Raw genomic sequence first — 27,636 nt, forward strand, 5'->3', positions numbered from 1 at the left:
TTGGAGAAAATATTAAAATAATGCCGCCATATTGGATCCGCCATTTTGAATTTTAAAAATCCAAATATTGATTCTTATTTAGCGACCCCGATAACCCCCCAATAATAAGTTTCAAGCCAATTGAAGAAAATTTTAAAAAGTATGCCGCCATATTGGATCCGCCATTTTGGATTTTGGAAATCTGACTATTGAATCTTATTTAGCGACCATGAAAACCCCTGAATTACAAGTTTCAAGCAAATCGGAGTCAATAGTAAAAATAATGCTGCCATATTGGATCCGCCATTATGAATTTTCGAAATCGGACTATTAATTCTTATTTAGCGACCCCGAAAACACCTGAATAATAAGTTTCGAGCCAATTAGAGGTAATCTTAAAAAGTTAGACGCCATATTAGATCCGCCATTTTGAATTTCTAAATTCCAACTTGAGATTGTTAGTTTGTTACTCCGAAAAGCCACAAATAACAGATTTTGAATTTTTTTTTTTGAATTTCTAAATTCCAACTTGAGATTGTTAGTTTGCTACTCCGAAAAGCCACAAATAACAGATTTCAAGCGAATCAGAGAAAATTTTAAAAATTTTGCCACCATATTGCATCGGCCATTTTGATTTTTAAAAATCAAAATCAATCTACAAAAGTAGAGACATTAAATAAATTTTTTTCAAAATGTTTCGAAATTTTTCAATTAAAACAAAAATGGATATACCAGGTGGGGCTAGCTTGTCAAAGAATATTCAATTTGCAATTCAATCGTAATTCGATAATTTAATTTTTCACCGCGTTGTCGGGACATTTGTTTGAACTTTTCTTTGTCCGCATTGATTATTATGATGATCCTATGAAGTTAGCAATTATTTTTTGTTTCCTGTAACATGGAATTTTATGTTTATTTTTTTTCTCATTTCAAAACTTTTTCAGACCTTCTCAGAAATCCCCGATATCATTGAACCGATACGATGATTTTCTTGATGACCTCAGCTACAGAAGCAGATCCCAAGAGCAAACACCGGAACCAAGATTGGTGGCGAGGGCTCTTTACAATTTTATTGGACAATCTCCACGAGAGTTGACTTTCCGAAGAGGAGATCTCATTTTTGTCAGACGTCAAGTCGATAAAAATTGGTACGAGGGAGAGCACAATGCAATGCTCGGACTTTTCCCATTCAACTACGTTGAGGTAATAAAAAAAAAGTTGTTTTTCCCTGACTAAAAATTAGAAAATTATTTATTTTGTAATAAAATAAATTTTTTTTATTATAAATTGCAGATTCTTCCATATGATGGAATTAGAACAACGCCAAAGAAACCGTACGAGGGACAGGCTAGAGCAAAATTTAATTTCATCGCTCAAACTAATCTCGAATTATCGTTGGCGAAAGGTACAATTAATAAATTCATTATACTATCACATGAAATTTAATTTAAATTGAATTCAATGATTTAAAAATTAATTTTTAATTTTACTACATATTTTTTATTATTCCTCTTTTGGAAACTTAATTTTTGATATAAATATAAATACAATAATGTATTCATTAATAGGAGAAATGGTTGTTTTAACAAGAAGAGTTGATGAGAATTGGTACGAGGGACGCATTGGAAATAGAAAAGGAATCTTTCCAATTTCGTATGTTGAAGTGATGGTCGAGCCAGGACACAGGCCAGGTAGAATGTTTCTACTATTTCTTGTAAAATTGTTTATGAAATAATTAAAAAAAATTCAAACCTAAAATCTTATTCTTTTTAATTACAGAGACACCGGTTCAAAGTAAACCAATTGCTTCGCCAGCGGCTCATAGTTTATTATCAAATGGCACATCGAGTGGAAAAATGAGTATGGGACCTCATCATTATACACCGTCAATTCCAATGAACACCAATTCCTCACAACCTCATTATAATTCACTTGTAAGTTTTTAATTTATCTTGTAGGCAGTTTAGAAAATGGTTTTTTTAAAATCCACATACGACAGTAATGTAGATTTTTTTTGCTCCATGTGAATGTGAACATTCAACAGAAAACCAATTATGGAATTTAGATTTTTGTTTATTTTTTGAACCACTAGACTTTCTGCAGACCGCTCTTGTTAAAAACCACTAAAAACCAGTCTCATCTTAATGTGGACTATTCTTCAACCCTAGGAATTACCTTTTGGCGTTTTTGTCAAAGTCTTCTCAGCTTCCTCTAGGGTAGTTCTGAAGACTTTGCAACTTTCCGAACCTGCAATTTATCTGAACCCTGCAACCTTTATGTGTCCAATTTTCTTCAGCTTATCAGCGCCATTTTGGGTGATGGTTATGATGTCGAACTTCATTCCTCACTTATTTGGTCCAAGGACTGTCACCTCCCTGATCTCTGCTGTTAAAATCAAAATTCTCTCCAATGCCTCCTGGAAATCTCTTTGATGCGTAAGTCTATCCAGTTTGTAGACCTCCAAAGTAATCTGTCGGTTCGCTATCCGCACTTTATCTAGGTCCCCAGTGATCACCGTTATCACCTTGGTCTTAACTCCTTTTTCTTAAGATTACTCAATTTTAATAAGAAAGTCTCCTTTATTAGTGGGTCCTTTTCTTCAACCCTCGCCTGAGTGTTCTACAGATTCACATCTTTACGAAGTCTCCCAATTGCTACAGTATCCAAACATCCTCAAGGTGGCCATAGGTTTAGGTGACTAAAGGTATTTAGCCACCTTGAGGGTGTTTGTTGTTTCCTCCTTTTCTTGCTGACCTCTCTCGGCTTTGGTGCTATTTTTGGCATCTTATCTTTTCATTTTGTAGTCGGAAGTGGAAGATTCGAAAAAGTTCAGATACCTGGATTAAATCCAAGATTCATCCCTCGCCTATATGGTCGAAAAACAGTCTTCTCCATGCTTCCAATTACGTCGGTGAACTTAGAGGTGAAAGCTTCTCTATTGGAGTCTCCTTTGAATTGTATCAAGAAATCTCCCTTTCTTGTAGACCTTAACTCCATAATGCGAGTGTGGCTGACGTCTGGATTTACTTCCTTTCGAAGTTTACCAATAATGTCAGTGTATACGATTTTGATTAAGGTCTCAGAAGACAAGACGTACGTCTGACCCTTTACAGCTTCTGGACTATTAGGACGCTTGACTTCTCGAGCCTGGACGTATGCTCTTCTTTGCTTTTAAATTTTTATTCTCCTCTGCGTAGCCTATTGTACATTTCAGCCAATGGTCGTTGTTACCTCCAGCTTTAAGCTTCGCCTTTGATAAATCGAGAATAGCTTGTAGGTTCTATAACCCGTCCTTTATCGTTCTGTTGACATTCTTTTGAACCTCACAAGTCTTTAACATTTTGTGCACTTCATCTTCTAACTGAAGAAGCATTTCAGCTTTTTCACTTTCAGTACTTTGCACTTCTCACGCTCTTCATTAAAAGCCTCCTCGTCTAACTCTGAAGGCACCAGACTAATAACACTTTTAGTGCTACTAATACTCAAAAAGCTGGATGAACTTCTTCTATTTCCCCCCTCACCCTTCACGAGAGGGATTATCCTTTATGTTAGAATTAGAATTTCTTTATTTTGTCCCAGGGGAACCATGAGAACAATTGATTTACAACAAGTACAATATATATTAGCAATTAAGAATTATACAGATTATGAAAAGAATCTTTTTGATTTTGAAGACATTGGTCCCTCTGACCTGTTTGATGCTATAAAAAGTATAAAAACAGGGCTTTGATGGTCTTTCTGTTAGCATTGTGAAAAAAACGATCATATTTCAATATGTACTTGATCTTTTTAATTAAAAAAAACCTGTAAATAAAGTAAAGATTCCGCAACACCCTGGGGAGCATAGACCAATTGCTATTCTGTGTTACCTGTCAAAGTGCTTTGAAAAAGTTGTACATAGTCAGCTAATTAACTTTGTTGTTAAAAAAAATTAAAAATAAAAGTGTTGAAATACTTTTATTAAAAATTACTGATGATGTCCTTCACCCTATTGATCATAGAATGGTAACCATAATTATTTTCTTTGATTTCAGCAAGGCCTTTGATATGGTACCACATAATCTTTTGTTAATGAAATTAAAATCTTTTGGAATGTCAGGGTCTGTTGATTTTCATCTTATTTTTCTATTAGTTGGTCCTAATGGTGATAAGTCTGAATGGGGTCATATTGGAACAGGCGTACCACAGTGCTCGGTATTGGGTCCTTTGCTGCTTTTACTTTTTACAAATGATTTGAGGAGTGTTCTTAAGCATTATGTTGATGATCTGCAGATCTTTGTGCACTCTAGTCTAGATGAGAATATCAAACAAATTAATGAGGATATTCAAGTCATCTATGCTTGGACAAAGTCTAATCAGCTTAAAATAAATCTTAAGAAAAGTTATTCTATGATTATTGGTTCCTCTTGGAGTATAAATTGTTCGAATTTAGATATATTCCATGTTCCTAATTCTAAAAATCAATCTAATCTTTAATATTCTTTCAGCCACGATTGGGTGGAGGTAAATTACATGTTGCACCTGTTAATGAAACATTACACATCGACACCCATTCTGAACCAATGCCGTAAGTTAGATTTCTTTTATAATATTTGAAAGAAAATAGATTCAGTAGTCAGCGGAATTTTTTTTTATTCAGATATCGAGCGCTATACAACTACAGACCACAAAATGAAGATGAGTTAGAACTAAAAGAAGGGGATACGGTTTACGTGATGGAAAAATGCGACGATGGTTGGTACGTGGGTTCCAGTCAACGTACAGGTTACTTTGGCACATTTCCCGGAAATTACGTCGAGAGATTGTGAGGAAGACTGAAATCTCGTGATTTAGAACGAGCCAAAAGATCGTAAGGAAGAGAACTAAGCAGCTCTCTCTGAACCAAAATTCTATCAAACATGAAACGAATTAATGATATCCAAAAATATTTAGAGTTTGCAATATCATTTCTTTTTTGAATCAATTTTTTTTAGAAAAACTTTTTGAACAATTTTTATAGCTTTATCGAGAAGCGTAATGAATTTTTGCATATTTAACAAACAAACAAAAAATGCACCAGTCTTCCTGCGATCATTGTCACGTCAATCGTTACCAGACGTGTACTTTCGATCACTTATCGTTAAATGACAAATTTTTCTTTTGTCTGTCTAACGTATCATCTACCAAATATAAATTTTAAGGTAACATGTAAGTAGTGTACATTAACGTTTATTAATTTATTATTGTTATCAATATCGTTTTGCAATTGTACATCCACAAAAATATTCTACTGTTTTCCTCGTAAAAAGGGCCTACCAAAAATAATATTAATAATAATAATTGCAGAGCGCATTAATTAAGATTTTATTTTTTCAATTTTCACTCTTTTTTTTTTGTTTTTTAATCACTGTCTTAGAAATTGTCAATAATTTCTAAAACAAGAGAATTTTTTTGTTGTCACCTGTAACGTGTACAAAATTACACGATTTTTAAAAAATGTAAAAAAAAAGAATAATTTCAAGACTCCTCGTGGTATGTTGAGTGTAATAAAAAAGCATACTTCGTTGAAGTGAAATCTTTAATATATAGTTACCGAAATAATTTTAGTAGATGGAAATATGCACCATCAATTTTATTATTGAGCCTTCTAAAATTCATATTTTTGTAAAAAAAATTATTTATACCTAGTATTTAAAAAAAAGAACGATTTTACGACCTTGAAAACCAGGTCTGCAAATTATACATATACATTATAACTAATAAAATCTTAATATTTATACATAAAATCTTAATAATTATAAATATAAATATATAATATAAAAAAATCAGTTAAACTGATATAATATGAAACAATTATTATAATAAAATGAAAGCAGTTATATAGAAAAAAACATTTATTATAAAATTTATCATAAAACATCTATTATAATTAAAACATTTATTATAAAAAAATTATTATATAAAATACATTTAATATACAGAAGGAAACATTTATTAAATGTATAAAAAATTATTAAAAATTATTATCTACTTATATATGTAAAAAGTATTATTGTGTATAAAAATTGTTTGCGTAACATACGCATTTTTTTCACATGGAAAAAATTCCATCTGAGATATTTTATTTTTGAAATAATTTCTCAAGAAAAGATTTTTAACGGTTCGTATACAATAACTGTCTGTACTCTCAATGAAAAATAAGGAAGATTATTGAATACGAATAATTAAATAAAAGCTTTAGTGTCGTTATATTTTTTAAATCATTAAAAAAAAAAATTTCCACATTTTGCATTAGTTAAAATAATGGCGTAATGACGCAGTTCAAAAATGAGACAATACTAAATAAATGCTAGAGATATTAATCGTTAAAATTATACTGTTATTGCAGCTAGAAATACAAATTGTTAGTCTGATATTGTGTGGCTATTCTTAAAATGAGGGCATTAAAAAAATTTCTAAATACGATCAGCATCATTTAAGAATTTTTTTTTAAACACATTATTTACTAGTCAGTTATTCCAATTTGACTAACATTCAAAAAAAAAATTTGTAACTTTGTAACTTTCTAAACAAAAAAAATATTTACATTATTAAAAATTAAAAATTAAAAATTCAATATCCACATATCTACTTTGATATCATGAAAAATAAAAATTTCCTGGTGAAAAAGAATATTTTGAAAAAAAAGAAAATTGGAGAAAATTGCAAGAGAAGAAACATTTTGTTGAAAGAATTTCTTTAAAAATAATTTTCTTTTTCGCCAGGTCTGCTAAAGCGCTCTGTTTAAAACAACCGTGTGTGTGTGTGGCCTATTATTAAAGAGGAAAGAAACGAATGGTTAAAAATTCTATTATAAATAAGCGAATAATATATAAGAAATGAAGAAGGAAAAATTGAATCGCTGGCGAATTAAAATTATTTGTATAAGGTCTTCGCCTTATGTGGAATGGAAATTGTATTTTTTTTTCTTGTAAATTATAGAAAACGGAACGAATGGCCATAGATTTTAGTCTGAAAGCGTTTTTCATTTTTGATTTATTTTCTATTGTCCTAAATCTTGTGTCGTTTTTTTTCTGTTTCTTTATTTTTAACACTATGCATTGTACACTTTGAGTAAAAATAAAACCTAGTCTACTATGTTCACAATATGTTATCTTTAAAATTAACCATTTTAGATTTTGCACTCGATAATTAATTTTAAAAAAAGTAGCTTTCAAACTGAAAAAAGTAGTAAAGAAGAAGCTATCGAAAAATTAAACTTGATGACCAAAAAAAAACTCGTTTAAGAAACTTCACAAATCTGACAAAAATTTCATTTAATAGATTATTTTCCTGACTTTATCCTAATTTTCATGAAAAATATTTACTTCATTCTTATCCTGCTAATAAATTGAATTTCTAAAACAAATTCTATTATTCATTAAAAAAATTTAAATATTTGTAAAAGTAATTTAATTCTTGCGAAGAATTTTATAAAAATTTTTAAATAATTGATTTTTTTCGACTAATTTTATGCAAATTCTAATTCAACTTAATTGAATACCTGAGAAATTTTTATTATTTATAAAAAGAATGGAATTCTTAAGAAGATTTTTACAAAAATGTTTTTTGTAACTTAGCTATTTTTTATTGAAGGTTTTAATGAAAATAAAAAATTGCATTTCAATCTTAATTCATGTATTGTAATCATCGTCTGTTGAATTTTAACAACTGTTATTTCTTGATGTATGTTCAATTTTTCTGACAAGAGTGGCAGCACTTTCGCCGAAAGACTGGAATTTGGCAGTATCTTTTGAGATTTTTTAAGGTACAATATTGACTTCTGTCTTTTTGACAATAATTCGCACACTTTGGATTTCGTTTACTTGATCCTCTGCACAATCGCATTTTGTCCGGCAAATAGGTTCCATTGCAGGAGGCAGATGCTTCACCTTCAAGTGGAATGCATTGTGCAATTTGCGACTGAATTCCAATTCCACAAGTTTGGGAACACTGAAAAAATTAGAGCTTAATTATCAATAATCAATAAAAACCAATGATTTTCTTTATCTTCATAAAATTTAGAAATGTAACTTACCGGAGACCATTCGGCGTAGATCCATTGTCCAGCACAAGGCACTCTACTACATTCTCTTTCTGTGACTGGTTCTTTTTGCATTTTACATTTATCAGGCGAGACCATTGTTTTATAGATCAAACGCTCATTGTCTGTCGTCATGTGACTATCTGCAAACGACGAATGTACACAAAATAATTGTCTCTGTTGAGTTCCACTATTTCCACAAGTTTTTGTACAACCTTCCCAAAAACCCTCCAACCATTTAAATTCACAACTGCAATTTAAAAGCAATAATTTATTTATTAACACATAATTTTTATTAATTTATATTTTATTTTACATTCATACCTGAATGAATTGCATTTTTCGATGTTCAATGAAGGTTTCGAAATAAGTGGACATTTTCTTTTATTAACAATTTTTCCAGTTTCCATATCTTTACATGTTAATGTCTTATGACGGTATCCACCGCCACAAGTAACGGAGCACGAACTCCATCCTCCTAATAACCAACTGTATTTATTTTCTTTCCACTGATTACGATTTATAACATATCGAGAAAAAGCTGATATAAATACTCCTTTTTTCAAATCATTATCCATTAGTGACAACTGTTAAAAGTTTTGTTAATTAAATTAAACAGGAAAAGCAAGAATCGTGAAAATTCATAATATTGAAATTAACTTACAGAAACAATAATTTCTTTAAGAACAGGACCCCTGGCCCACATTGTATAAGTTTCGTTAATTTTCTGTGGTCGAAACGCGGCTCCTTCAACGATTACAATTTTCCCTTTACCCTGAGAATCAAAATGTTTAATTTCGCTTTTCTGCTTACGTCCATCCTTAATTAATATAATCATACTATTATTTTCAGTGGTTGATATTCCGGAAATGGTTACATCGATCCTGATATTATGAGCTGATGGTGGAATTACGCCTAATCGAGCAGAAGCTGAAAATAATTTTACAAAAGGTTGTAAAGTATATCTACATGTCTGTTGTGACTTAGGATGACTCAACAAATATGATTTCTGACTCCAATTAAAAAACTTATCAAAGAAACATCAGCAAATCTTAAATATTTAAGACAATGGTCTCAAACTGTAAAATACAGATTCACTGCAATTAGTAATTTAAAATAATGCTCACGTCTTCTTAATTTCCGATGAAACTTCTTTACAACATTCTCGCAAGTTGAATTATCACCACCGCAAACTCCACACGAATCTTTAATCTTTTCAGAATTTAAGACCTTGTCACATCCCATTGAGTAACACTTCCCCTATAATTAAATATTATAATTATGGACATTATCATTGAATGTAATTTCTTATCATTGATTTAAAAATACACCTTTATTCCTAATTAAATTAACTTACTTTAACGCAAATGTCAGTAGATTCGTAGGAGCATGGAGTTCCATCCTTTAAATTTTTATTGCTAAAGTACAAATTACCAGTTTCTTTACTTCTGCAAATTAGTTTACATCTTAATTCCTCTTTCTCTGATTCATAAGGAAGCCAAGTGTTGTAGGGTATTGATAACGTTTTCTCAATATCAATGAGACTTGAAAGTTGAGAGCATTGCTGTGCTCGTAAATCTATCAATGTTGGACAATCGTCCTGTTGACAAATTCTGAATTCTTGGCTTTTCTCCTCGCATGCATTCTCGTCATCTTTACTAAAATTTGAATTTGATTACTACTCTTTAATAATTATAAATGAAACTATTTAATTTCAGAATGACTCTATTTATCTTTTTGAGAAAAGTATTTATTTGCAGTTAACTCTTGGTCCGGGTGAAATATTTACTTACTCATATTCGCTGCACTTTCTTGTCCTAATTTGAACTCCAACTCCGCATGTTGTTGAACATTTCTCCCACTCACTCCAATCACCCGTAATTTCGTTTTTTGCATTATGTTCTACGGGGGTTAAATTTAATTTCATGTCTATAGATTCACAGAAACCGTTGATACACCACTAGGAAAAGATATTAATTATCAAATTAATTAATTATAACAGTAATTAATTTTAACATTTTCCATAAGATATCACACCTTATTTTCACCACACTCCGTTCCATCTAAAGGTGGACCCTTCTTAGTTTTACATATTTTAGAAACATTTGGTTTCCCACACCAGAGATAAGAACATGGTTCTAGTAAATCGATGCTTCGACATAACTGATAACTATAAGATCATATTTTACAACCTGCAATAGAAAGATAAGTAAACACTTCAAGTTTTTAAAAACACATTATTACCCTTCGCCAAATTCCATTCGACATTGTTCGTCCATTGTAAAAGATAGTAAAGTAGTTTCTTTAATTTGTATTGCACCCTCTTCTGATGGTTGATTCAATAGGCAGGACCATTGTCTAAAATAATTTACAGTTCCGTATATACTGATCTACAATATTGATACTTAGATTTCTTACTACTAATTATTATTTCGTACTAGTAATTATCAACAGTAATGAAATTGGATTTTTTTCAATTTAACTTTCTATCTTACTGAGCTTTTTGATGAAATTCTTTTCTCGAACATGCTGACCAATGGAATCGACGAAATGTGGCAGCAACCATTGGCGCCATAACGCTTCCATAAACTGCTTCCTCTCCGCAAGTATTTCCCGAGTCAACGTCTCCATCGTGTGATAATCCAAGTCTTGTAAAAAGAGAGAAAAAAATTATTCTCTAAGGATAGTTCGAATTAAATAATTTGCAAGAACCAGCATATCCTTAAACACTTAAAGAATCTAAAATTAATGAATGATTAAAAATAAACAGACTTACATATGAGCAATTTCGTGGGCAATAATAAATGCACTACTAAGACCCTCATCCCGATTTAGAGCACATGACCTAGAGGGATCACAAACTCCAGAAACTGGAGCATAGCCCGAAGGACCACCAATATCTAATCTCGTCAACCATACAGCAACATCATGAGATTCTTCAGAAGAAGCTAGTAATTTTCTATGCCACTTATTGACATTTTCTAATGATTTCCTAGCATTTCCAGGAGAAATCTTTAAAATAAATAAAACTTATTTTTCTACCAAATAGTATTATTTTTAATAAAGAATTCTTACCATATTATCATTTCTACTAGTATAAAGCATCACTTTTGCAATGACGAGTTTCATATTTGAGTCCAGAGATGGATCGCTGTAAATTGCACTGACCTATTTCATATCTTAATTATTAATAGTATCAAGAAAACAAAAAAAGGTTTTTTTTTCAATGGGAGGACCCTACTGTAGTCGGTCAAAAAATCGAGTTTTAGAGGAAAATCTAAAGTACTTTTCATCACCATCAACAATTAATTTTAACCCAAATTGTACGTTTGATAAAAAAAAGTTCTACTTATTCGGAATCAATTGATTTAAAACAAATAGCTTTTAAACAAAAAATTTTCGTTATTACTTACGATATTCACTAGCGCGAGAATATAATGCTGCATTCGTGTACCATGAAATTCAACCACTGAATTGTCTGCTGCGATTCCAATTTCCAACCATCGTGGATAGACGTTATTATAGACAATTTTTCTCTCTAAACAAAAATTTTATAAAAATAAATTTAAATTTAAATAGTTTTATGAAAATATTTATGAAAAATAAATTATTAGGTTCTAAAGACGTGAGAATGATAATTTTGGTAACCTACTTGGAAGTTTTGACCATTTCCACGTCTTGTCATAAAAATAAGCAACCTCTTGAAAATTTGGTTCATCTTCCAAGTTTTTTTGACTTTCTCCATCAATCAAAACTTTTGCATTCTCTATTTCAAAAGTATCACCAGTTAGATTATAAAATTTATCTAAATTTTCCTGCTTTTTATCCTGCCTTTTTATTCTCCTGGTAATAACAAATTTATTCTTTCTGTAATATTTTCTTAAAGCTTTAAATTAATTTCTTTTTTTATTTTCATACCTGATTTCTTCATTCGTTCGAAATAGAGCTAGAGAATTGTTTTCCTTTATAGATTTCCAATTAATATTTCCATCTTCATAAAGAACATGTTTTCCATTTGCAATTGGTTGTAGAAAATAATACCGATTATCAATTAACAATAAACCATAAAATTCTTTTTGACAAATTGTTATGACAATTAATGAATTATCAATATTTTTCTCATTTTCAACAGATCCATGTACTGCTTGACAATTCAATGGAAATGTGGACTTTTCAGTTCTTGTCCGATCAGATTGTATCCAATCGATATCGAAATATGGGGGAATAATTAATGCACTATTTAATTTTGTTCTTATTGTCCAATTACTTATTGATATGAATATTGAATCTTTATCTATATCACGAAGAGATCTTCTTCTACGAATTTCCTCTCTTGATATCACTGTTGGATAAACTATCTCTTGAAAATTTGACTCTAAAAAATCTAATTGACTTCGTGTATTTAGTATCAAGAAGGAAATGATCAAAAAGAAAACAAACATTTTCATTTAATTTCAATAAAATATAATTACATTTTGTAGAAATGAAACAATTATTTGTTTCAGAAAAATGTCAACTTGAAAAATTAAATATTAATTAGACAACACATTTGAAAATGAGTGAGAAAAAACACTTTATGATAATCACTAAATCACAGTACACTTATTCGAATAAAGAAATATTTATTGCAATTAATAAAGAATTTTTTTTTTCTAGTGAAAAATAATTTATATCTTGAAATTCTTATGGTATTTGAGAAATTTACACTTCTCGCTTCGGGAATGAGCAAAATTAACAATTAACATTTAATTAGACTGAAACTGAAGTCGACTGAATGTCCACTTCATAACTGGCAGTCACATGGAGAAATTATTTCGTTTGTGAGCTTCATATGCCTGAATATACAAACATAAACGAATGAGTTGAAGAAGGAATTATGTCCTCTTGGCACGCACGAGATTCTAATAATGAACGCTTTATGCCACACCAGACTTGGTAGATACTTGAAGGCGTTGTACTGTTCTGTATTTTCCACAAAGGGTCATCTGGACAAGCTTACACTAGTTAATAGTACGCCTTTTTCAGGCATTGACCTAACCATAGAGTATTTATGTCGAAAACCTCAAAGAAAATTTAATAATTATTTGTGGGGTCCATCCATGCCCAAAATATTAAAGTTGTCCCCTATTACTTTGATTTTGGTATTGAAATTTCGCTACATCGGATCCTACTCTGGGGATCAACTAATATTAATATTTGTAATATCTACCAGAATTTTGCACTAAATTAAATGAACAAATTAAATTTGTTTATTGAGAACTGATGGTAGATAAAAAGGAGCATAATTTCGTATCGTATATTATGGAACATTAATAAATATACATTGGTCTGTAACAAGTCATTGTAATACTTAACAGGATTATCAGCAGTCGTTCATAAAAAGTATTAAATTATCAATCATCAGATGTAGTCGTCTGTACTACAGTCAAGAAATGTAATCATCAGCAGTCGTCCATAGAACTGTCAAGAAAATGTAATCATCAAATAATGTAGTCATCCGTACTACAAGGCAGTCTAATATTTATTTATTTGTTTATACACCCGTCTTAAGCCTACAATCTTGACTATACAAGTGTTTTTACAACCGTAGAATGTTTCTTATAAACATTCTTATTATTTAATACTAAATTTTTGCGTCTACAGAATGTCTTGAAATTGGGAGTACTCGCATTTGCCTGGACCACCCGTCTAATGGGTTTTTTCGCCAGAGGAGAGGGAAACTGTAGAAAACCTCACCTGAGTACAACAGGTTTATCGACAGCCAAGTTCTAACACAGGGGGAAAAGTGAACGTTAGCTAATGATACTGACGTTAACTAATGTTAGGCTAACATTAGACTAAGGTTTGGTTAACGTTAATCTAACGTTAGTGACCAAAAAATGTCGTTAGATTAACGTTAGCCTAACGTTAGTCTAACTTTATTGGTTCGGCTAACGTTAATATCATTAGCGAACGTTAACTTTTCCACCTGGGAATGATGTGTACCGGACAATAATCGACAGTGCACATCATTAAACCTCGACGTCAAACCTCCCGCTTGATATATTACGAAAGTAGTGATAAAACACCGGGCTATAGCGAGAGTCGGAGCGCGGTCACCAAATACTAACTCTGTACTCAGGTCTGCTTAACCGCGACGATCTACTATCAACGATCAACACATCCAGAGAGAAATCAACTATTAAACACCAACAAGGTATTCAACTATTACACATTAAGAAAGTATTCAACTGTTTGACATCAAGAAACTATTAGACGTCAATTGAAAAGTCCACTATTAGACATCAAGAAATTATTAAATGTCAATTCAGAATTCAACTATTAGACGTCAATTCAGAAGTTCACTATTAGACATCAAGAAAGACGTCAAATATTAGACCTGAATCTAGAGGTCAACTATCGGATACCAAAAAGATTATCTCTACGTTAAAGGTCAAACTTCTTAAACATTGAAATTAACCATCGAAATCAACACCAATTTCTATAACATCTGCATAATCATTGTGGGAGCTCAATATTTGTGTGAAACACAAAAAGATTAACGTCCAACACTTAGCTTTTTACAAATAAAGGTATAAATAGGAGCATCGTCAGTCACTTTCAGATTATTGCATATACTGTCTTACTATAGTAAAGTTTTTTCTGTATCAACTGTATCAAAACACTTTCAGTTTATACGCCAAAATTTTAACATATACGCAGTCTGGATTTATCATCGCAGTAACTAATAGACAAACAGATTTTTCATTGCAATAAGATATTTATCAGCAGTCATCGCAGAACCAATTATTACGTTCTCAATTATTTATTTAGTGGATGAACAAGAAAATCAGGGAACTAATTGGATTTCAATTGACAACTTGATCTGAATAGAAAGAGGAAACAAAATATCCAAATTTGTATTAAAATAATAACTCAATAATTTTTGGAAAGTTCTTTCATTCCGACAGAAGTGATTACCTCTCTTTCTATAACTTGACGCATTCCCATAAAGAATTTTCATCTTTCTGCATACAAGGTAAAAACAAGATTTTAGATATCTTTGTTAATTCTAATTCTATTTGCAACTTAAAAATTTATTAAATCAAAATTAATCATACTTTATGTCAATAATTCTCAACAATAAAGATAATACATGACCTAAAATTGTACTTTCGAATTTTTTTTCATAAGTTTGCAATGTCATCTAAGTAATTCAAGTAAATTTGTGTTCTCCGATTTTTATGCGCATACTTGCCAATTATTTTCGTCAAAGAAATACGAATTTCACATTCAATTGAATATTTCATACGCGGATTTCTTCGGAGATCATTTGTCAATCTCGTCTTACAGAAAGTTTGTCAATAAAAAGTTCTTTATGGATTAGAATAAAATTCATGATGATGATTTTTAGAATCAGTGGTAACTAGATTTTTTGACTAGAGAAAATATCCATCCATTTTAAAAAGACTAAACACTACTTTACCATTTACTAATCTTAAAAATGACTAACAATTTTTTATATTAACTTTCCATTTTCTTTAGTTGGTTTTTTAATATTAAATTTAAATATTCGGTAATAGATAACATTTTAAGAATGGAAAATTTCACGAGATTAAATGCTAAAAATTCTTTTCTTGAAAAATATTGATTATCAGGCAAAAGGTATGATTAATTTATTCAGAATGTAAAAAAATTGACAGTGATAAAACATAAGTTTGTTCAATGTCTCAAAACAGGTTACTGTTAAGTGCACTGAATGCCCTTAAAAAGAATAGAGCGAGAGTCAAGGGTAACATCTTGGTTTTTCTCCTAAACGGTAATAATTGACAATTCAAAGGTCTATAATCTTTTATTTCTTGCTGTTCATATTTATAATTTTGGTTTTAGTGACTGTATTACATCTTCTGAAAAACAAGAATTTGTTGAATTCCAACTCCTGCATTACATCATCAAAATAAATTATTTTGTATGCTAATTATTTAAATTAGATAATATAAACTTTCGTTGAATTATTTAGGGACACATGTTTGGTAATAAAAAAAATTTTGCAAAAGCGGTAGATAAGGAAATTGGAAAAAATTAAAAAAACAACGTAGTCGCATTATCTGTACACATTAAAAGAGTAAACAAACAGAAATCGATTAGTTGAGTGACGTTAATTAATAAGTATAGCTTCCTTCTTTTTTCCTTAATCATGCTGATATGCAAGTACAAAGTTGATTTTTTATAATCCGTGTGCAAATATATACTGACTATAACTTCTTTTTCCATTTATTTTTGCAAATTGTGATGAATGATTACTAACTACTTTTGTATCTTATATAAGGATATTCTTGAATTGATTCAACACGTGTAAGAATAGGTCATCCAAAGTGTGAGTAAATAATGTCAATCACGTAATAAACTTGTCAGTCGTTGTAAAGCTATCCTCTCGCTCTGAGTAATTGACGCGAAAAAAACATGTTTTTCACATCATGGACCTACATTTTGGCAATTACAATCGGTGCTCTTGTAATCTATTTCCTACAGATATTTAAAAAGCATAAATATTTTAAAAATCATGGAATTTCCCATAAGTCACCAGTGCCAATATTTGGTAATATGGCACCAATAATATTTCGCCAAAAAAACATGGGAATGACAGTTCGTGAATTGTATAATAAATATCCAGACAAACGTTACTTTGGATTCTATGACTTCACGAATCCAGTGATTGTTTTACGTGATTTGGAATTAATAAAGTCAGTGGCTGTGAAGAATTTTGATAGTTTTCCCGATCATCGGACATTTGTTAAGGAAACGTGGGATCCACTTTTCGGTAGAAATCTCTTTGCCCTAAAGGGAGAAAAATGGCACGATGTTAGATCACTATTAAGTCCAGCATTCACTTCAAGTAAGATGAAAGTAATGTTTAAATTAATTTCCCAATGTGCTGCGGATTTTACCGAGTTTCTTGCCAAAGACAATGAGGGTAATAAAATGAGGGAAATGAAAGAGGCATTCACGAGATATACAAATGATGTTATTGCAACATGTGCTTTTGGTATTAGTGTAAATACAATGAAGGATCCAAATAACGATTTCTATGTTCTGGGTAAGGAGGCAACAAATTTAGAGAAATTGACAATAAAATTCTTTCTTATGAGGGAATTCCCTTATTTAATGAGACTGTTTAATATTAAATTGGTTGCACCACGAATTGAAAAATTCTTCACTGATATTATTAGATCGACAATTAATATGAGAGATTCAAAGGGTATAACAAGACCGGATATGTTGCAATTAATGATGGACGCAAGAGGAAAGGAAAGTAAGGTTGATCTAACGCCAGAGGAAATGACAGCACAAGCTTTTATATTTTTCTTCGGTGGGTTTGATTCAACATCCACAAATATGTCATTTGCAGCTCATGAAATAGCAATTAATCCCGAAATTCAGGAGAGATTACAAAATGAAATTGATTCCGTTTTACGTGACACTAATGGTGAGCCGACCTATGACGCAATCAATGGAATGGAATATTTGGAGGCAATTGTAAATGAAACTTTAAGGAAGTATCCACTTGTTCCCTCATTAGATAGAGTGTGCACGAAAAGATTTGAATTACCACCAAGTGAAGAAGGTGGTAAACCATTTGTAATCGAGCCGGGAATGACTGTTTGGATTCCAGTTGCAGGATATCATTACGATCCAATTTATTACGATGAACCGGAGGAATTCAAGCCTGAACGATTTTTGGGTGATGGTGCAACTAGTATAAAGTCAACCACATTTTTATCATTTGGCCTTGGACCAAGACAATGCATAGGAAACAGATTTGCTCTTTTGGAAACTAAAACAATGTTGTTTCATCTTCTGGCAAGATGTAATTTAAAGATTTGCTCCAAAACAAGCGTTCCATTGAAACTGAGTAAAAAAACTTTTGGTTTTGGTGCTGATAATGGTTATTGGATGAAACTCGAAAAAAGGGAGAATAAATATTTAAGCAATGGAGTTACGAAACATTAATTCCTCTCATACGGTGTTATTAATTAATTAAACGTTAATCATAAATTCAGGTTAGTTAATTAATTAGTTAGATAATTCTAACTAATTAGTTAAATAATTCTAATTAATTTTTAATATAAAGATTCTTCCTTCCTCTTGCAGACTTATCAATTATCTTCCATATCATCTAAGATTTAATTACCACACAATTAATAGAATGGATCAAAAATTTTCCAGTAATATAAATTCGTGATTAAATTTCTTCGAAAAATTGTCATGACCACGTGCTGTTTACAAGTGAGTTCATTGACTTTTCCAGCCTAGCTATATGTCTCGATTTGTGTAAATTTAGTCATAACGAGATGCTTTTAATAAACTTACGTGTCACAGCTTTCGCTGCACAGAAAATGTAACACGTTTTTTTTAAATTAAAGTAAATTGTACAATTATTTTTCTACCGTCATGTTTTTTAATTGTATGGTAAAACTGGTGTATAATTTTTACTCAGACCTAATAACAATACTGGACAAAAATCGACTTTTTAATAAAAATGGTTTATTAATAATTCATGTAAAGTTTTATTATTTCCCTCATAATTGTTTCTTTTTTTGAGATAAAGGAGCAATAAAAATTTTCTTATTTGTCATGTTATAAAATAATCTTCTAAATAATCAATTTTAAAGCAAAAAATATTATTTATTAAATTACTAAATACATTTAAGACTTCTAGAATGATAACATATTTCCTAAATTAGATTAGATTTATCAGATTTTTCTTATATAGTTTTAAGATTGAGATTTATTACTGCAGGTCTGAAACCTATTTCAAAGTCTAACAAAAAAGTTGCATGAAATTTCAAGGTCCTAGGTTATTAAACTCTTTCAAGGACGTGAAGTTGAATCGAGAGAGTGTCGACTTTGCCAGACTGGGACCTTCACCTACAATGTATACCTGAAAATCAGAGAGGCAGTTCCGTAAATGAAAGTGAAAACAATCTGAGTTTAAATTGAAATTGTAAAAAAAAAATTCTTTGAAATTCATTTTAATCATTTCTGACACTGGTCTCTTAAAAAAATTCTCCTCGGCTAGAAAGGTCCAATTATAAATAGATCAAACGAAATAATAATTGATCACATTCGTTAATAATTTCCAGAGTCATGCTGACCTGCAAAATGAAGAATTGACATTTTCCTCCTCATGTGAAGACGATTTTTCTTAGACACCATGACCGTGACCATAGTTCCTGGACCAATTTTCAGTCTTAGAAAATCTCTCCTCAAGTGCGGTCCTTGATAAATTTCTCTATCAAAAAAATTTTTGTTTTCTTACATCAAAAATATGATTTTTACAATTATACTCTCAGGTATAATCACACTTCTCGGAATAATATTCCTGAAATTATTTCAAAAGCATAAATTTTTCAAGAACCATGGAATTCCACACGAATCACCGGTACCAATATTCGGCAACATCTTACCAGTTTTATTACGTAAATTAAACGTAAGCGATTTAATACGAAACTTATATGATGCATATCCAAATACAAAATATTTTGGACTTTATGATTTCACAAATCCGGGAATTGTCATTCGTGATTTGGAATTAATGAAATTAGTGGGTGTTAAGAATTTTGAACATTTTACTGATCATGGAATGTTTGGTGAGGAGCCACGTGATCCATTATTTGGAAAGAATTTATTTTTACTGAAAGGAAAAAAATGGCACGACGTACGTTGTTTATTAAGTCCCGCTTTTACTTTGAATAAATTGAAAATAATGTTTCCACTCATTTCCCATTGTGCGAAAAATTATGCCGAAATACTTTCTACAAATAGTGGTGAAATTAGAGAAATGAAAGAGACTTTCAATAGATTTTCAAATGATGTTATTCTTAATTGTGCCTTTGGTATCAATATCAATACAATTAATGATCCAACCAATGAGTTCTACACTTTGGGTAAAGAAGCGACAAATATGGAGAAATTGACAATAAAGGTATTTCTAATGAGGGAATTTCCATTTCTTATGAATTTTTTCAACATTAATTTGGTGAATCCAAGAATTTATAAATTTTTCAAAAAAATCATAACAACGACAATTGAAACAAGAGACACGTTAGGAATCAAAAGACCCGATATGTTACAACTTTTAATGAATTCCAAACGAGATGATAATCATGGGGATAATGATAAAATAAATTTAACACAAGATGAAAAAATTGCTCAAGGTTTTGTCTTCTATTTTGGTGGTTTTGATGCGACTTCAACAACAATTTCTTGTGCTGCACATGAACTTGCTGTTAATTTACACATTCAAAGGAAATTACAAACAAAAATTGATAAAATTTTACTTCAAACAAATGGTAATCTTTCGTATGATGTAATTATCGGATTCGACTATTTGGATGCAATTGTTAATGAAACTCTTAGGAAATATCCAATTCTTCCTGTTTTGGATCGAGTTTGTACTAAACAATTCGAATTTCCTCCTACTGTTCCCGGTGCTAAACCATTTTTAGTTGAACCCGGAATGACTATATGGATTCCTGTTATTGGTTATCACTATGATCCCAAATATTACGTGGAGCCGGAAAAATTTAATCCTGATCGTTTTTTAAAAAATGGTGCAGCCAGCAATAAAGCAGCGACATTTTTATCATTTGGTATTGGTCCAAGACAGTGTATTGCTAATAGATTTGCATCATTAAAAATAAAAATAATGCTGTTTCATTTATTAGCAAGATGTAATCTAAAAGTTTGTTCAAAAACAAACGTTCCATTAAAGGCGAGTAAGAAGACCCTCGGATTTTTTGCCGATGGTGGTTATTGGATGGAATTGGAGAAACGAAAAAATAGTTTCTATTGTAAAGAAAATAGTCATTGCTAAAAAAATTATTTTCATTCTGTAATTCTTAATTATTTTTCATCGTTTCTGAAAACAAAAAAAAATTCTTTATATGATTTATGAATAAAGGAATTTATTTCAAATATGTTCTCTTTTTTACTTTCCCCTATTGCTCTAGAATTAATGTAAATAATCAAAAAAAAAAAAATTTATAATCTGTTGTGATTCGTAACAAATCATATTTATGAAATGACGATGCATAATTTATAATTTTCTATAATTGTCAAAAGAAATTAAATTTGTCACATCAGAAATTTTTTTCTTTAACTGACATATTACTTAAGCGAAAGTTGTAATAAATTGTCAACTCGGAGGAGATGATAAATTAGTAATAAACGCAAAGTGACAGAAATGAGTAAAGCAACTGGTAATCTATAATAATCACCAACAATTCAGCACAATTCCCCTTCTTTAGATTAAATCTACCCACACACTTCAAACAAAAACGTTCAAGGCTACTGCAATAACTCAATGATCATGCATTAGTGAAACAATAATATCATTCAAGTGCAATAGGAATTTTTTCATAAATGTTTTTTAATTTTTTTTTCTATTTTTTTTTTTTTTTAATTAATTTATACAATAAATAAATCATTATTGGAATTTTGAGATTTACACACTGAACTTTGAAATTAAAAGTCATTCTTTTAAGATAAGTTGTAACTATAGTTTGAATTTATATTCAAAAGACTTTTTCAGATTATACATATCAAACATTTGCAGTATTTTAGTTTGCATCATCTGAAAGATTAAGTATCACTTAAAACATTATATTATTCCATTCAGAGCAAATTTCTCGTCAGTTTATCATTTCACATGCTGTCAAGAAGTTACATTTTTTTGTACCAGTGAATAAATCATGATCTCGAGTATTCTTATAATTATTCTCATCAGCATTTTATTGAAACTAGTGATTTACATTATAAAGTTAAATAAAAAACAGAAATTTTTCAAAAATCATGGAATTCCACATGAACCAGGTGTGCCAATTTTTGGAAATATGTTACCCATCATAACTCATAAAAAGAGTATGAACGAAATAGTCAAACATTTATACAACAATAATCCAAATGCAAAATACTGTGGATTCTATGATTTTACAAATCCAGTATTTATTTTACGCGACATTGAATTAGTTAAATCAGTGGCAGTGAAAAATTTCGAAAGTTTTCCCGATCATAATCTACTTGGACCTGAACCAAGAGATGGATTATTTTCCAAAAATTTATTTAATTTAAGAGGTGAAAGATGGCACGATGTTCGAACACTATTAAGTCCGGCATTCACTTCGAGTAAAATGAAAATACTCTATAAACTTATTTCTGAGAGTACGCTTAATTTTGTCGATTCTCTATTAAGTGAAACGGAAAATAATAAAATTAGAGAAATGAAAGAAGTATTTACGCGTTGTACAAATGATGTAATAGCTACATGTGCTTTTGGAATAACTATCAACACAATGACAAATCCAAAGAATGATTTTTACATTTTAGGTAAAGAAGCAACGGATTTTGTCAAATTAACACCAAAAATTTTTCTTATGAGAGGATTTCCATTGATTGCAAATTTATTTGATGTTAAATTATTACGTTCGAAAGTTAGTAGATTTTTCAATGATACAATTAATTCAACGATAAAGACGAGAGACACGATGGGAACAACAAGACCCGATATGTTACAGCTTTTAATGGATACAAGAGGTGTTGATAAGAAAGTTGATTTAACGCAGGAAGAAATAGCTGCTCAGTGTTTTGTTTTTTATTTCGCTGGTTTCGACACAATATCAACAACAATGTCCTTTATGGCACATGAACTTGCAGTTCATCCAGAAATTCAAAAAAGATTACAAAATGAAATTGATACTATTTTTCATGAAACTAATGGTAATCCAACGTATGATGCAATTATGGGACTAGAGTATTTGGATGCAGTTTTAAATGAAACAATGAGGAAGTATCCAGTTTTTGCCGCATTAGATAGAGTTTGTACTAAGCAATTTAATCTACCGCCAACTGTTCCTGGTGCTGATGCAATTACCGTGGAACCTGGTATGATGATTTGGATTCCTGTCATTGGTTATCACTATGATCCCAAATATTACGTGGAGCCGGAAAAATTTAATCCTGATCGTTTTTTAAAAAATGGTACAGCCAGCAATAAAGCAGCGACATTTTTATCATTTGGCATTGGACCAAGACAATGTATTGGAAATAGATTTGCTCTTTTGGAAACGAAGACAGTTTTCTTTCATCTATTGGCAAGGTGTAATATTAAAGTTTGCTCCAAAACTAATATACCATTAATTCTAAGCAAAGAGTCCATTGGATTTGCTGCTGAAGACTACTGGTTGACATTGGAGAAAAGGGAATAGTTGCAAAAAATATTATCGACTTTTACGACGTAAGTAAAATAATTATTCTATTTTTTACCATCATTATTAATAGACAATGTGATAATAAAACTACTAAAACTGAAATTTGGAAATCGTAGATGCAGAAGGAATTGAACTTTAGACCCTGAGGTTGAAAATTAGAAACGCAAACCGAACAAGAACGTTAATCTGATGGACTGTTATAATTACCATTTGTATAACTGAGGAATGTATTAAAAAAATAATAGATTCACATAATATATAAATATATGTATAATATAATAAAATATAATTTTAGGAACCATTCACTATATTACTATATTATTTAATGTACAATGTAATAATGTTTGTTTTAGATGTAACGAGGCAAATCGTTACTTATTCAACCGAATTTGCAACACGTAGGAAAAGTATATTTTAGTGAGTTGTTCGTTCGTCTCTTTCTTATCATAGGTTTGTCTTGCTTCTTGTCAAGTCCCTTGTATTTTTTCTTGGTTCCACGACTCGGGACCAGTGTCTTTCGTGAAATCTGAATTTAAATGACTTCGCGTATGATTAATTGTCAGCGACCGTCACATGACCAATGGCCCTTTCCAAGACCATTTTAGATGATGTACAGTGGGGATAAGGAAGAAGGGTTCTTCCCAATTTTTCCATAAGAAGAACAAGGAAACAAAATTAGATGAAGAAGCCTACAGTTGATTAGGAAATGGACTGTCTCTCACTATTCACTTACTTGCAGAGATTCAAGGAGTCGCGACGCGATTAATTGACGAACTATCAACTATGTAGAATTGTTTTAAAAAGTTTATTTTAGATTTTTGTTGTTAATAATTTAGAGTTTATTTCATTTAATTAATAAATAAGTTTTCTTTTATTGAGTTGATTGTAGAGGGTCAACCTAACATCTCACTATGGATGAAGAGGCACGTTTTAATAATTTCTTTATTTCTATTAAATTCATGTAGTCGATATAATTTTGCAAAGTGGAATTATTAGTTACAAGTAAGCATAATTAAGGTATTTTAATATCGCAAAGTAAAAACTAACACTGAGTATGTTTTACTTACTCAAAAACCAATAATTATGTGATAAAAAAAGTACAAGCGTCACTTGGTAATAATAATTATACCTTAAGAAGATTATATTATATTTTTTCTAAATATAATTATCTCTACATACTATGTCGTGTCTAGAAAATATTAAACAAATTAAACAACATTGTAGCCATCGTAGAATTATAATAGTCAGTATAACTTTGTAGTTCCTGACACAAACTTCAAATTTCTCCTATCAAATCATAAAGATCATAATGATCATGTATATTATTCAGTTTCTTTTAACCATCATTACCGTGACTCTGCTAATGTACATTTTAAAAATAATCAAAAGACAAATATTTTTTAAAACTCATGGAATACCATATAAAACACCTGTGCCTATTTTTGGAAACATGCTGCCCATAATAATGCGAAAGAAGAGTATTGGTGATGTGCTGAAAAAAATGTACGATACACAATCAAACGCAAAGTACTTTGGATTCTATGACTTTACCAATCCAGTAATTGTATTGCGTGATCTTGAATTAGTTAAATCAGTTGCGGTAAAAAATTTTGAGAGTTTTTCAGAACATGGACTACTTGGACCTATGGTTACAGATGAAATTATTGCCAGAGGTTTGTTTAATTTAAAAGGAGAAAAATGGCATGAAGTTAGGAATTTATTAAGTCCCGCATTCACTTCGAGGAAAATGAAAACAATGTATAAACTAATTTCCAATAGTGTGATTGATTTTATTAACTGTTTATTAAGTGACACGAACAATAATCAAATGAGGGAAATGAAGGAAACATTTTCGCGTTGCAGCAATGATGTAATAACGAATTGCGCTTTTGGAATAAATGTGAATTCAATGAAAAATCCAAAGAATGATTTTTATGTGTTAGGCAAGGAAGGAACAAACTTTGCTACTCTCTATTTGAAAATTATTTTTATGAGAGGGTTTCCATTTCTTATGAAAATTCTGGGTATTAAATTGTTGCGTTCTAGAGTTGAGAAATTTTTCAATGAAACAGTTAGATATACAATAAATAAACGAGAAACTTTGGGAATAAGTAGACCAGATATATTACAGCTTTTAATTGATGCCAGACAGAAGAACGATAAAGTGGATCTTTCTCCAGAAGCAATAGCTGCACATTCTTTTGTGATTTATTTTGGTGGGTTCGACACATCGTCAACAATTATGTCCTTTATGGCATATGAACTTGCAGTTAATCAAGAGATTCAAAGGAAATTGCAAAATGTAATTGATATTACTTTTCAAAATACTAAGGGAGATCCATCCTATGATAAAATTACTGGACTTGAATATTTGGATGCAATTTTAAATGAAACTATGAGAAAATATCCAGTTTTTGCTGCAATAGATAGAGTTTGTACGAAAGAATTTAAACTTCCTGCTTCAATTCCAGGGGGAAAATCAATTCAACTAAAACCCGGAATGATGATTTGGATTCCTGTCATAGGTTACCATTATGACCCTAATTATTACGAAAATCCGGAGATATTTGATCCAGATCGATTTTTGAAACATAATTCAGCCAACAGTAAGGCAACATTTTTTACATTTGGAATCGGACCAAGACAATGTGTAGGCACTAGATTTGCAATGTTGGAAATGAAAATAGTATTTTTTCATTTGTTATCTCATTTTAATCTCAAAGTTTGTTCTAAAACCAGTATACCTATAACGTTGAGTAAAAAATCGCTAGGATTTGGTGCAAGGGGTGGTTACTGGATAGAATTAGAAAAAAGGGAAAATAAAAACGATAAAGCAGTTCATATGTGATGCTATATTTTAAAAAAATATTCTAAATAGAAGTTACTTTATATTAGATTAACATTAATCAAATTCTAAATTGTCTTTCTATTTTACTCCATTACGACGAAACACAATTTTTGTATATTAATCTTGATACAAAAGATAATTATAATTGTGTCTTTATTTTTAAATAAATCGGTAGATTTTATGAATGATAAAGTTATGGTGTATAGTTTGATCAAATAGTAAAATTTTTTAGTAAACATTTTATTTATAATTTACTTAAAGATTTTATAAATAAAATAATACATACTATACTTATTCACACAAAGAACTTTATTAATCCGCTACCTTTAATTTACAAATGTTTTATCCACTAATCCAGATCTACTTATTTGCAATAAAATGACAGAGGATTGTAAGTTATATGTACAATTGCCCACAGTAAGTATAACAATATTATTACTAATTTTTTTAACAGGAATTTCGATCTTAAAATTTAACAAGACCTCTTGGATCTTGTATCCGTTGATAGTTTTGAAATATTCAATTGTTAAAATTTATATGTTCTGATTCAGGAAATGGCGAAGCAGATGAATGTAAATTTTTGCACAAATCTTTCTTTCCATGTCCTCGAAATCGATTAGCACATTTTTTCACAATTAAATGTGAAAAAGAGGGGTTTTTCACAATTAAAAAAACCAAAATTTATTAATTTAGACAGCAAATTGTTTCTTTTTCGAAATTTTCAATTTAATTGCGTATCCAAACATAATTTATTATTCTAAAAATCTTAGATAATAAGCTTTGAATTATTAATAAAGGAAAACTTATTTTCATAATTATTACTATCAATAATTACACTTTTTTGTAAAAAAAAAAATTAGTAACACTTATATTCCTACATGTATAACAAACTACATAATTCATTTTGAAATTAATTAACGTATCATTATTTAAATAATAGAAAATCTAACATTAAAATACTGTTACGTCAAACTAACTTAAATATGATATTCTCTAGTGTTTCCCGATTTAATTTTAATTAATAATAATCAAAATTGGGACGGGGTTTGGTAAATAATCAAGAAATATTCTATTTGAATAAAATGTATAATTAAAATGAGTCTAGTGGTCTCTTATTGCCCTGGAACAGCGGCTAGTAGTTCTTAGCTTGTGTCGTGCAAATACAATAGGGTTTGCTCTCTAATGATCCTTTTCACAGGCAAATGACTCCTTAAGGGGTTACGCCACCCTGAACGCATGAAAATCGGATGGTTCTTTAGGAATTTTTTTGACGAAACTATTTAAGGTAGGAATTTTTTACATTTATTGCTAATTTAATACATATCTTAAGCTTTATAAATATTAAAAAAAAGTTGTTTTAATTAAAAATGGCGAAGATATAAGCATTGGCATGGATCAGTTTTTCCGGAGCACTCCTTGATGGTGGCATTTCAATTTTTGTCTGAGCAAGTAAACAAATATTTTTCTTGAAAAGTGATAAATTTTGAATAGAGTGACGA

The 27,636-nt window shown here is 30.3% G+C and overlaps 5 protein-coding genes across 6 annotated transcripts in view; 4 read left to right on the forward strand and 1 right to left on the reverse strand.

Moving 5' to 3' along the window:
* The window catches only part of LOC122505799, an 81,887-nt gene extending 76,412 nt beyond the window's left edge, over positions 1-5,475 (forward strand). The window contains exons 20-25 of the mRNA XM_043617640.1: positions 924-1,182; positions 1,273-1,384; positions 1,548-1,670; positions 1,759-1,913; positions 4,467-4,546; positions 4,619-5,475. Coding sequence (XP_043473575.1) covers positions 924-1,182; positions 1,273-1,384; positions 1,548-1,670; positions 1,759-1,913; positions 4,467-4,546; positions 4,619-4,787 — 898 coding nt within the window. The 3' untranslated portion in view covers positions 4,788-5,475. The remainder of the gene's footprint in view (positions 1-923; positions 1,183-1,272; positions 1,385-1,547; positions 1,671-1,758; positions 1,914-4,466; positions 4,547-4,618) is intronic.
* Positions 5,476-7,624: 2,149 nt separating this feature from the next.
* On the reverse strand, positions 7,625-13,035 carry LOC122505761 (A disintegrin and metalloproteinase with thrombospondin motifs 3-like). 2 transcript variants are annotated; one of them, XM_043617575.1, is made up of 15 exons: positions 11,960-13,035; positions 11,694-11,884; positions 11,455-11,579; positions 11,117-11,209; positions 10,818-11,053; positions 10,537-10,689; positions 10,286-10,399; positions 10,079-10,211; positions 9,835-10,001; positions 9,399-9,699; positions 9,169-9,301; positions 8,706-8,971; positions 8,366-8,628; positions 8,036-8,291; positions 7,625-7,950 (listed from the first exon to the last, which is right to left on the reverse strand). In XM_043617575.1, exons 1-15 carry the CDS (start codon positions 12,487-12,489, stop codon positions 7,690-7,692), a joined length of 3,222 nt encoding a protein of 1,073 aa, XP_043473510.1. In that variant the 5' UTR covers positions 12,490-13,035; the 3' UTR covers positions 7,625-7,689. The 2 variants fall into 2 exon arrangements, with proteins under 2 accessions (XP_043473510.1, XP_043473512.1); XM_043617577.1 differs by having other exon boundaries at positions 11,694-11,807; positions 11,960-12,082.
* Positions 13,036-14,695: 1,660 nt separating this feature from the next.
* LOC122505800 lies at positions 14,696-23,597 on the forward strand. The gene is made up of 6 exons (XM_043617641.1): positions 14,696-15,059; positions 15,760-15,839; positions 15,911-18,029; positions 19,375-20,874; positions 21,773-23,315; positions 23,406-23,597. Exons 3-5 carry the CDS (start codon positions 16,484-16,486, stop codon positions 23,284-23,286), a joined length of 4,560 nt encoding a protein of 1,519 aa, XP_043473576.1. The 5' UTR covers positions 14,696-15,059; positions 15,760-15,839; positions 15,911-16,483; the 3' UTR covers positions 23,287-23,315; positions 23,406-23,597.
* LOC122505762 (cytochrome P450 9e2-like) lies at positions 18,606-21,765 on the forward strand. The gene has a single exon (XM_043617578.1). It carries the CDS (start codon positions 19,350-19,352, stop codon positions 20,895-20,897), a length of 1,548 nt encoding a protein of 515 aa, XP_043473513.1. The 5' UTR covers positions 18,606-19,349; the 3' UTR covers positions 20,898-21,765.
* A 145-nt stretch (positions 23,598-23,742) lies between the features above and the next one.
* On the forward strand, positions 23,743-26,389 carry LOC122505763 (cytochrome P450 9e2-like). The gene has a single exon (XM_043617579.1). It carries the CDS (start codon positions 24,599-24,601, stop codon positions 26,135-26,137), a length of 1,539 nt encoding a protein of 512 aa, XP_043473514.1. The 5' UTR covers positions 23,743-24,598; the 3' UTR covers positions 26,138-26,389.
* Positions 26,390-27,636: the final 1,247 nt, after the last annotated feature.

Source organism: Leptopilina heterotoma, unplaced genomic scaffold, assembly GCF_015476425.1.
Source record: "Leptopilina heterotoma isolate Lh14 unplaced genomic scaffold, ASM1547642v1 Lhet_369, whole genome shotgun sequence".
In the NCBI taxonomy this organism is placed as follows: Eukaryota; Metazoa; Arthropoda; class Insecta; order Hymenoptera; family Figitidae; genus Leptopilina; species Leptopilina heterotoma.

What these genes read in the sequence shown, in the direction of transcription:
- LOC122505800 (XM_043617641.1), top strand. Translation starts at nt 16,484, where the DNA reads ATGTTTTTCACATCATGGACCTACATTTTGGCAATTACAATCGGTGCT. An exon ending in CAATGGAGTTACGAAACATT is followed by an intron (nt 18,030 to 19,374) that starts AATTCCTCTCAT and finishes TTATACTCTCAG; the next exon opens with GTATAATCACACTTCTCGGA. An exon ending in ACGAAAAAATAGTTTCTATT is followed by an intron (nt 20,875 to 21,772) that starts GTAAAGAAAATA and finishes CCAGTGAATAAA; the next exon opens with TCATGATCTCGAGTATTCTT.
- LOC122505763 (XM_043617579.1), top strand. Translation starts at nt 24,599, where the DNA reads ATGATCATGTATATTATTCAGTTTCTTTTAACCATCATTACCGTGACT.
- LOC122505761 (XM_043617575.1), bottom strand. Translation starts at nt 12,489, where the DNA reads ATGAAAATGTTTGTTTTCTTTTTGATCATTTCCTTCTTGATACTAAAT. An exon ending in TCATCGGAAATTAAGAAGAC is followed by an intron (nt 8,972 to 9,168) that starts GTGAGCATTATT and finishes AATTATTTTCAG; the next exon opens with CTTCTGCTCGATTAGGCGTA. An exon ending in GAAAAATGCAATTCATTCAG is followed by an intron (nt 8,292 to 8,365) that starts GTATGAATGTAA and finishes TTTAAATTGCAG; the next exon opens with TTGTGAATTTAAATGGTTGG.
- LOC122505762 (XM_043617578.1), top strand. Translation starts at nt 19,350, where the DNA reads ATGATTTTTACAATTATACTCTCAGGTATAATCACACTTCTCGGAATA.